The sequence below is a fragment of the Durio zibethinus genome, chromosome 4 (assembly GCF_047325235.1).
Source record: "Durio zibethinus cultivar Kanyao isolate XHJ-2024 chromosome 4, ASM4732523v1, whole genome shotgun sequence".
NCBI lineage: Eukaryota > Viridiplantae > Streptophyta > Magnoliopsida > Malvales > Malvaceae > Durio > Durio zibethinus.
Window position 1 is genome coordinate 32,433,057 of NC_143165.1, and position 10,641 is coordinate 32,443,697.

Sequence of the window (10,641 nt, forward strand, 5' to 3'; positions counted from 1 at the left end):
AATTAATTTATATAATTATTTTAAAAAGTAATATTTAATTAATTAAAATTAAAATTTCAATATTTATAATTTCTACTTTGGAAAAAAATAAATATTAGTAAACAATTTTAGGAACATGAAAGTGGGTAAGCTTTAACTTGCTAAATTGTGATGGTTTATTTGGGAGATAATAAAAACAGAGTAGCTGACACAAAGAACATCCAGGGACGTGAGAAAGAGGACACCCTAAAACAAAGAAATTTGGAAACCCAGAATCAAGTGTAATTCCTCTGTCCTCAGAAACCAAAGTAAAGAACAACAGAAATCAGGACCAGTTTTCCCTATAAAATTAACACAAAAGCTAAAGCTTCAGTCCTTGCATTGAAGACCGGAAACACAACCTTCAGGCCTTCACCTCTCTCTCTCTCTCTCTCTCTCTCTCTCTCTCTCTCTCTTCCCCCAAAATATTTAAATCCTAAGCATGATTTCATCACTACTTGGTATTTATATCACCACCCCCACATGGGCAAAACTTTAAGAAAACTCAACCCCATTTCTGTGTTTTTCTAATCGGGGAAATGCGTAGAAGTTCAAGCCAAGGTGTCAGAACTTAAAAACCAAGACATTAGAAGCTGTGAGAGAAGAAGGAAGAAGAAAAAGAAGAAGAAGATGGAAGTGGTGTTTTTAATTATTTTTTGTCATTCATGGTTGTTCTCGAGAACTTCGGAATTGGTGAGGGAGTGAAAGTACTCAACAAAGTTTTCTTAGAATGGTCATCTTGTGTTGGATGGATTTGGTGGGAGCGTCATTTCTAAGGGAAAAAACTGGGAATAGAGGGTGCCGTTTCGTTCACAGAAGAAGACAACACCAATGTACACAAATGAAAACCGATATAGTGCAAGAAACAACAAGAGGAAATTTCTCAAACATGGTTTCTTGCTGTTGTACGATCTCACCAATCATTCCCATTTTTGTTTTCTTTCTTCTTGTCTGTTCTTCAATTTGTCCTGTCTATTCATCGGAAACCGGCAATCTCCACGCTAAAAATCAAACTTTGCGGCCACAAGAAGAGATACAAAAGTTGAAAATAATAAGAGAACGTCTCAACAAGATCAACAAGCCAGCAGTCAAGACAATTCAGGCAATTAATCCATTTTGCCTCAGTTATTGATCTTTCATTAGACATTGACTTCCAATCTCCTTTGTTTTTTGTTCTGTTTTCTCTAACTACGTTAGGCCCTTTTCTTCTTTTTTTTTTTTTCTCTTTGGTTTGCGGGTGCAGAGTCCAGATGGCGATATCATAGATTGTGTTTTATTGCATCATCAACCGGCCTTCGATCATCCTCAATTAAAAGGACAAGAACCATTGGTGATTATTAAATTTTATTACCATGCATTTATTTTTGGATTTTATGATGAACATTGAAAACAAATGAATTTCTGGAATTTAACACCTTTAATGATTCTTGAAACAGGATCCACCAGAGAGACCAAGTGGTCATAACCCAAATGGGATGGCGGCAGAAGATTTTCAGCTGTGGAGTATGTCTGGTGAATCATGTCCGGAAGGAACAATTCCAATCAGAAGAACAACTGAACAAGACGTGTTGAGGGCTAGTTCTGTTAGAAGATTTGGAAGGAAATCAAGAAGAAGTGTCAGACGAGACTCAACAGGCAATGGCCATGAGGTAGGTGCCTTGACAAGTATACTTTAGAAAACAAAAATTAAGCCTGCAACTCTTTTTCTTTTGTCCCTTTTTTTTTCCTGTCCCACAATATTCTGTAAAAACAGCACAAATAATTAGCTAGGGCCATACAAAATCAAAAGACACTAATATAAAGAAAGTAGTCAAAGTGAATAGCAATACGAGGCTTGCCAATTGTCTCCTTTCCAATGCCCACTTAATTAAAGATGGCAAACTCATCGAAATCATAAAAGAAAAGAGGAAGAGGATACCCAAAAACTGCTTTTTCAAAAATAAATTTATGTATCTTCTATTGCTTAAACCAGAGAAGCTCATTTGTTACTTGCTTCTCTTTCTTTCCTGCATTTTATTTTCGGTTTTTCCCCTGGGTTTCTGTTGGTTTTTTCGTTCTGTATTTGTCTAAAATTGACTGAAATGAGTGCAAAAAAAAAGAGTTCATGAAATGCTAGACATTTTCTATTTGGAACATAAATTAAAAGCAGGAAAACAAAAGGAAAAAGTTTAACATGGCTCTAACCATGAATAAAAAACAGCGGTGAAATTCCTACCTGTAGTTGCTACAGACTTTCATGGTTCCCCTGGCTAACGTTATCACTCGGACACTTACTTCAATGTACAATGATGTATTTTCATTGTTAAGGCATCTGCAATTCTCTGTTTTACCCTAGCTGTCACAGCCTGCATTTATATTTTTTTTTTCAGAATTATACTTTCAAAATACAAACACCCTTTACAAGTGAATTTAATAGAAAAAATATAGAGAGTAAGTTGTACTGGCATTGGGTTACAGCATGCAGTTGGGTTTGTGAGCGGAGATCAATATTATGGAGCAAAAGCAAGCATAAATGTGTGGGCACCTCGTGTCTCTAATCAATACGAATTCAGCTTATCACAATTGTGGGTCATCTCTGGTTCATTTGGCGACGATCTCAATACCATTGAAGCTGGCTGGCAGGCATGTAATTACTTACCCCTTAATAACTACATTTTTGGCGTTTTCAAGAACATAATCTTTGATACTATACAATTGTTAGCATATTTTTATTTTTAACAAAAATTTTATGAAAAAAAATTAATATAATTTTAGCTATTAAACACATAAAAAAATATAATAAATATTACTAAAACAATATAATATGCATCAATTATTCAATCAAACACTTAAATATCTGTTAATATATATTTCCTAACAAAATTAAAACTAAACGTAAGGACAAAGCATTAATTAGCTTCAAATTGTCTGTGCACATTGAATTTTATGCACTTATTAATTTTCACATTTAAAGCAATTATGCCAATTAGATCCAATAATTAGTATATATGTATTATATTTATTTTTTATTAAATATGTGTAAAATATGAAAATATTAATTTATTAAATACAAAATGTATTTTTAATTTTTAGTTTTTAATTTTTTATCAAATTTATATATGATTTTTTAAAATTTTAAATCATATCATTTTTTATATATTTTTTCATCTTTTTTTATATTTATCATTGTATTTTATTTAAAATTAATAGATGTAATCACAACTCAACGTTGTCTCTTTTCTTTGAAGAAATGTCGTATAATTTTGTGTTGAAGCCATAGATGCTAAATAGCTGATTGTCTCATTCATTTTTTTTTTCTTGCAGGTCAGCCCAGAGCTATATGGGGACAACTATCCTAGATTCTTTACTTATTGGACCGTACGTATACTATAATTATTTGGAAACAAGTTAGCTTTTTCCTTTTCTCTTTGCTTTATTAAGCTAAATCTTAAAGCGTAAGATACATCATTTGAAGTTTCAAAACAAATTGATGATGCAGCATGATATTTTTGCAGACCGACGCATACCAAGCAACCGGCTGTTATAATTTGCTGTGCTCAGGATTTGTTCAAACTAATAATAGAATTGCAATTGGAGCTGCAATCTCCCCAACCTCATCTTACAACGGCGGACAGTTTGACATTACCCTCTTGGTTTGGAAGGTAAGACACCAACTTCCAATTACTATAATTTAAAACAAAAAGTATTTTCATTGTTCTTTGCTAAAGCTATGCTTGCGTTCAGTACTTATGCGACACGTGCATTGTAATTTTGCTCCCTGAAACAGTAGATTTGACAGTAGAGGTTAAGATATAAATGATAAATCAATATTCATAAATTATTTAAATTTAATTTAGATAAAATTAGAATATAAATAAATTATTTTGAGCTGAATTTAAATTTAAATAATTTAATTTATTAAACAAATCGAGTTTGAATATTTTAATATTTAATTCGAATAATTTATAATTTTAATTAAGTTTTTATATTTTAAAATATATTTTATTACTTAATTAAAAAATTATTATTTATCTTTATATATATATATATTGATTTGAGTTCAAACTCAAGATCGAATATAAATTAAGTTTAAAGTCGAATATAAAAATAAAATTTATTTTTCATTTGATAAATAAATTTAATTAAATGAATTCAAATAATTTTATATATATTTTGAAAAATGACTCACAAATCAAATTTAATTTTAAATTTTTTATTATATCAATTAGATTTGATTTGATTATATTTTTAAACGATACTCCATCAACTTTGGACAAACAGATCCTTATTTTTTTTCTTGAATTAAAAAAACTTAGGGGCTCATTTGATAGGAAAGATGAAAAAAGAAGTTTTAATTCAAAAATGTTATAAAATAACATATGTGATTATAAAAATAAAATCAATTATTAGATTAAAAATCTTTCATCATTTCTAATATATATTTTTATTACTTGTTCATTAGTCAGCTACCCGCTGGATCTATGGGCTGACCTCGATTTGGGATAAGTTTTGGATAAAGTTTTTAAAGTCCGAATTCATCTGGATAACTCATATGCTAAATAAAACATGTTTTTATTTATTTTAATTTTAAAATATAATTAAAATTATTTAAATATTACTATTTCAATTGTTTTTGTTTTTAATGTATTTTAAAAAAATTTCAGAGCTATTGAGCTCGACAAATTGGATCGAATCTTGGGCAAAAATTTTCAATTGCCCATTAGAGTTGATCCAAACCATGATCATCTCATCTAACAAAGTTTATTTTTCTTGTTTCCTATGGTCAAGGGTGGGTCATTCACAAATTATATGGTGTAACTGTATCAGCAATAGACAACATAAAATTTCCTTTAGCATCAAACAATATCATATGTGAAAACTTTATTCATGGCTAGCTCTATCTATTCATTCACTACAATGGTGCACTTCCCCTGCATGCACTGTTATTTCCGAAATGGCTGCTTTTTGCTTTGCAAGATTCTATTCTTTTCTCAGTAAAAGAGCTTCTTGGGTGCTCTGACCCCTCAACTTTTGTTTTTTTTCCTTTTTTCTAATAATTCTATAATCAACTTTATTTTTTATATAAAAAATCATAATTTAAAAATAAAAATTTACAAATATTAAAATTCGAATTTCATATTTTTATTTTTCAGATGCCATGAATTAACTTTGTGAATAAGAGAATCGTTAATTTTACCATGAAAGTTCGTTTTCATAACCTTTGCTTTTAACTGAGCATGGATTGCAATTAATGCAAGATCCTTAATGAGTGCTAAAAGGATGAAAAACTAGACAGCTTTTTTTTTTTTTAAAGAAAAACTTGACAGCTTTTAAATACTGTATTTGGTGTAGGATCCAAAGCATGGAAATTGGTGGTTGGAATTCGGATCGGGGATTCTGGTAGGATACTGGCCATCATTCTTGTTTTCTCACCTAAGGGATCATGCAAGCATGGTACAATTTGGTGGAGAAATTGTGAATTCAAGGCCAGGAGGGTTTCACACCTCGACAGAAATGGGCAGTGGTCATTTTGCGGGGGAAGGCTTTGGAAAGGCCTCCTATTTCCGAAACTTGCAAGTTGTTGATTGGGATAATAACTTAATCCCATTAGCAAATCTTCGGGTCCTGGCAGATCATCCCAACTGCTATGATATCCAAGGAGGGATTAATAGAGTTTGGGGGAATTATTTTTACTATGGTGGACCTGGAAGAAATGTGAGGTGTCTCTAAAGAGAATGGTATAGGGTGGAATTTTTTCCCTCTTTTTTTTTTAATATATAGTTTTTTTTCTTTAATACTTGTTGGGTGAAATTGGATTTCTTCTGGAGATCATTGATCAGAGAGCTTGGGCCTTTGGGGGTATTCTTATAGTAATTATTTTTCCTTGTTACCCAATTTTTTCCAATGTTCTTTCCTTTCAACTAACAGGTGTCCTTTTAACTATACAACCTTTAGGGACTTGATGTAAATGTGGAAAAAAGTATGGAATATAGTGAATACAGTATGGGTTGTGAATATGATTCCTCTTTTCCTTCTGTTATCCCGGTTGGGAAGAATTGAAGAATGCAAAGGTTTAAAAACTGGCACATCATCTTCAACATTGGCAACTAAATGATTGAATAGAGCAATTAATCCCAATAGGGACCGTTCAATTGGCCAGAGATCTAACCACTGTCTTAATTAGATGCATTAACCATCCACATGCATCTTCCTCAAATGCTTCATGGTCATTCACATTTCTCTATGGATTTCCCTCAGATCCATTAATCAAGATTAAAAATAAACCTCAACCTCTAGTGTTTTTCGGTGTATCATGTAATGGTTTTCGAATGCAGTAGGTCCAAAGAAAATATACCATAAATCATGGATCATGAAATTAATTATCGTCATCTCAAATCTCAATTTAACAAAATTTGACCTTTGCTCAGTCATTTCTTTAATGCGTAACGGCTGGCAGAGAACTTTTGGAACCGAAAGCTTCTCAACCTTCGAACACGACAAGCCAATTGGACCACAGGGCTTAACCTGGGTGCAACCAGTGAAAAAAAAAGGAAGGTCGATGTATCTAGACATGTCAGAGAACATGCATCTCTGTTTGCCTGATATCCTGACCTTTCAATTTCGCGATCTGAAAATTCCAACAGCTTCAACCTCATTGCCAGGGCTAAGAAGTGGTTTGTGAAGTTTTGGGCTTAAAATCTACTTTAGCCCCATCCCATTATTTCACCCAGCACAAGCAATGTTCAAGATGGTTGGAAAATTGAACCAAGTTGTTAATTTAAAGGGATGGCCTTTAAAAACTTCACTCATCCACTGGACAAGAAGGAAGCTTCTGCATTTTTGCAGCCCTTTTGGTGGTCCAAGATAAAATTGAGCATCATGGCAGATATGGACCCAAAACCTTCTCAGCACTACCAATTACAATAGGTATGACAACTTATCCCACTTTTTGGGATAATGCAATAGGGGTTTTAGATTTTTGAATACAAGAGGACATGGAAGCTTTAAAGACGCCCTTGCTTCACTTAAGGGACCAAGAAACACTTTTACAGCCAGTTTGCCTTACAGGAGTGCCACGACACGCACCAATTGGCTGTAGTAACATAAGCATGCAGTGTCACTGTCTCAACTCATTTATCTTATCTTGACTGAGCATGCAGGAACTTTCGGGCCATGGATTACAAAATCTTCAGTAATGAAAGCCAAGGAGTGAAGCTCAACGCGATGGACTTTGTGAGAAATAGAAACTGCTACATAGGACATTACTGAGGCACAACCATTTTGACAGCAATGCATAAAACAGAAGGCCCTGCCAGAGAATTTTTAACCTTGGGCTTAGCTTCATTCATCTACCCTTAAATATTCCTCGAAATCTAGGGATGATGTAGCCAGTAGCCCAGTGCTTTTAACCTATGAGTCAGAGTAGGGAGGGGGAGGATACAAACACCCTAGAGTCTTGCGGATGTGTAGAACTGAAGTGCATCCTTGTTTGCATTAGCATTTGGCAGGATGCGCATAATTGTTACCTAATTTTCTAAGTAAACATTACAAGAAAGTACATCATATGATCTCCAAATCTATTACAACTCAACTGCATGCAGCCATAGTGAACCTAAAAATCTGTTATACATTGCCTGTAACTAAAGAGATGAACAGATAGAATCTATCTCATAGCATCCAGTATGAAACAGCACATCTTTTCTCAAACCAAAGAAAAACACTAAATGACAGGAGCATTCTTGGATGAACCATAGTATGTTACTATGTATTGGTTCAACATGATTATTACCAATTGCATTTTATTATAAAAATAACAGATAATTGAAAGCTATCAAGAATGACTTCTACAGGTATTGGAATTTCATAAAAAAAATTTGAGAAAACTCACTCCATGGAAATGACCACAAGCAATTTCTTACTTGCCTCACTCACTTCCACCTTTTCCATCTTCAAACGGCAGCAGCTGCATAAGTTCTGATTAATGATTCAAACACTTTCTCTCCTACGTTATCCACAGCTTTCTTCAAAATCTTCAGAAAACATTCAGCCCCATCAACATCTTTCCTTTTCTCAAAATGACGCAAGACAGTTCCAATAGTTTCAGATGATGGGACCCACTTTCCACCATTTCCTCTGCCAGTAGAAATTGCATCGTCCACACAATCAACTGCCAGCTTGATGTCCCCATTTTTCAAATAATAATCCAAGAAGATCACCCAAGTTTGGTGTTAGGCTCTGCCCCTCTCCTGCAGGGCCTCTACTTAGCTCTAGAGCTTTTTCTAGCAAACCCTTCTTATCATAAGCTCCAATTAAGGCATTTGCAATCCGGATATTGTAAGTAAAGCAACCTGATTCCCATTGTCTAAAGCATTTCTCTGCTCCTGGTAAATCTTTCAAGCCTGAATCATATTCGGATAGCTTATATTGGCTGTTCTGCGAAAAGAAAGCCTCAATGTATGCATATTCAATAAACTTCATGCAAATTTCCTACTTGGCCTTACAATGTATTTGGAAACCGGAAAGCAGAAAGATCTTTGTGCGCATTTCTCTTTTCCAATTCTTTAAGTGCCTTTTCAGCCTTCTCAAACAAGCCAGCATCAACATAAACTGATACTACATTGCTATATGTTGTCCAATCATCAGCATCTTCGGCATCTCTCTTCATTTCCTCAATAACTCTTTCAACCCCAAAAATATCATTCATAGCACCTATAGCCCTAATCCAAACAATGTATGTATATGAATCTTGCACGATACCGCATAATTTCATTTCCTGTATAATGTCTGGCATCCTTTCTGGCTGGCCTATCTTTGTGTAAAGAGTTATGAGAATGCTATAAGACATGAAGCCTAAAGGAAGGTTAAGTTCGGTCATCTTTTCCATTAGAGCTTCTGCTTTTTCAGTCATCAATTCCTTACAGAAACAGTTGAGAAGGGTACCATAAGTGAGATGGTTCTTGGATGCTTCAGGTAGATCAATTAAGTAATTTTCTGCAGCAGGAATCCCTCGCACTTTGGCATCCAAATGAAGATGGATAGCCTGATCGCTAACGGTCTTATTCATGCCCCGCTTTGTCACCATCGTTTCAGAGGGCTGCAAAGTCAAACATAAATGATAAGCACAATCCATTTTGAATTAGTGCTTAGCAAATCAAACCAAGAAACGTATATTCATAAGAGCAATCTGGACCGACAGGGAAGCACAGACACGCCATTTACTCTAGCATCCGGACATGACTCTTTGCGCTTTTTTTTCACTCATCAATCCACCTCTGCATTTTAACGATTTACCATTTTGTCCACCATTCCAAGCCAACCAATTGTACCGTGTATTGCAAGGAAGAGTATTATTTGAAGAGTATTATCTTCTTTGTGTCCCTTTATGGTTTTTCCTCTCAGCCAAAGCTCCGAAAGTTGTTGTGGATCCCAAAAGTTGACGCTGAAGGTGGAATGAGTCAGAGGTGAAGGTTAGTTTTTAGTTGACGGTAAAGGCTGAACCACTAATCGTTGGTCTCTGTTGCAACAAATATGATCAATGAAATAAAAGTAAAGCGGTTGATGGAGGAAGCAAAGTTATGGATTTAAAATTTTTAATGAGACTTTGGATAGAAAGATATGTCTTTGAATTTTATTTAAATGGTTGAAGTTTGTGAATCAAGATTTGTTTTCGTAGCGTTTTTTAATTAGTTTATGACATTCTCAAAGTGTAATGACTTGATCTTCAACTTTTTTATACCCCAAATATCTTGGGTTTACATGCAATTGCTTCATTTAAGCACCTTCTATTATTTGGAATTATTTTTCTGATTAAATTAATTACCAATAGATATTAATAAATACATTTTATTGTATTCATATATATATATATATATATATATTAAATATCTTTAGGTAAAAAATATTTTTTATTCTCTTGTTCCATCATACCCATGTTTTTATTTTTTAAAAATTATCGTATTATTATATTCATATCGTATTATATCAATATTACGTATAAGCGTCCATGCTTCATAATGGATAGAGTATCAATAATAATTATATGCCAATAGGACACAACACACGCTTAGACGTATTTACTCCTAAAAACAAATAGCTAATAGTGTTGTAATGATTTTAGAGATCATTAAATAAATTTTGAAAAAATCAAAATAAAATAAGGCGTCAACAATTTTTTTTAGTTAAATACGATTTGACATTTAATAAAACTTATCATTTTAATAAAACTTATCATTTTAATAAAACTTATCATTTTAAGAAAATTTAAAATTTATTAAAAATATAATTTTTGGGTCTATAAAAATAATATTAGGTTCAATGGTATGGTTATGCATGAAAAAAATTAGTATCCCCACCACATTCGTTTTAAACACGGTACCAATTAATCACGTGTTACCCTTTAATTTTGATAAAAAAAATCTTAATTTTGATATTTAAAGATGATTTCTTTAATTCTCTTTATTTTATCACAATTTTGATTTTTTTTCATTTCCTTTCATTTTACAAAATTTTTTCTTTCTTTTTTTTTTTTACATTATTATTCCATTTTTACTAGGAAAATATACTAGAACCTTGTTATTAAAAAATTCTCAAAATGTTGCAGTATATTAATAACATTAAAAAAAAAAATTTCATTTAAGAATTTCT

At 32.8% G+C, this 10,641-nt stretch overlaps 1 protein-coding gene and 1 pseudogene across 1 annotated transcript; one reads left to right on the plus strand and one right to left on the minus strand.

The window, feature by feature from the left end:
- Positions 1–210: 210 nt before the first annotated feature.
- On the plus strand, positions 211–6,014 carry LOC111287698 (protein neprosin-like). Its single transcript, XM_022878369.2, has 7 exons — positions 211–1,120; positions 1,262–1,348; positions 1,455–1,667; positions 2,476–2,640; positions 3,322–3,375; positions 3,513–3,659; positions 5,350–6,014. Exons 1-7 carry the CDS (start codon positions 749–751, stop codon positions 5,725–5,727), a joined length of 1,416 nt encoding a protein of 471 aa, XP_022734104.1. The 5' UTR covers positions 211–748; the 3' UTR covers positions 5,728–6,014.
- A 1,822-nt stretch (positions 6,015–7,836) lies between these two features.
- On the minus strand, positions 7,837–9,091 carry LOC111289004 (large ribosomal subunit protein mL101 (rPPR4) pseudogene; annotated as a pseudogene).
- Between the last annotated feature and the right edge of the window lie 1,550 nt (positions 9,092–10,641).

What these genes read in the sequence shown, in the direction of transcription:
- LOC111287698 (XM_022878369.2), top strand. Translation starts at nt 749, where the DNA reads ATGGTCATCTTGTGTTGGATGGATTTGGTGGGAGCGTCATTTCTAAGG. An exon ending in CAGCAGTCAAGACAATTCAG is followed by an intron (nt 1,121 to 1,261) that starts GCAATTAATCCA and finishes TTGCGGGTGCAG; the next exon opens with AGTCCAGATGGCGATATCAT. An exon ending in CCATTGAAGCTGGCTGGCAG is followed by an intron (nt 2,641 to 3,321) that starts GCATGTAATTAC and finishes TTTTTCTTGCAG; the next exon opens with GTCAGCCCAGAGCTATATGG.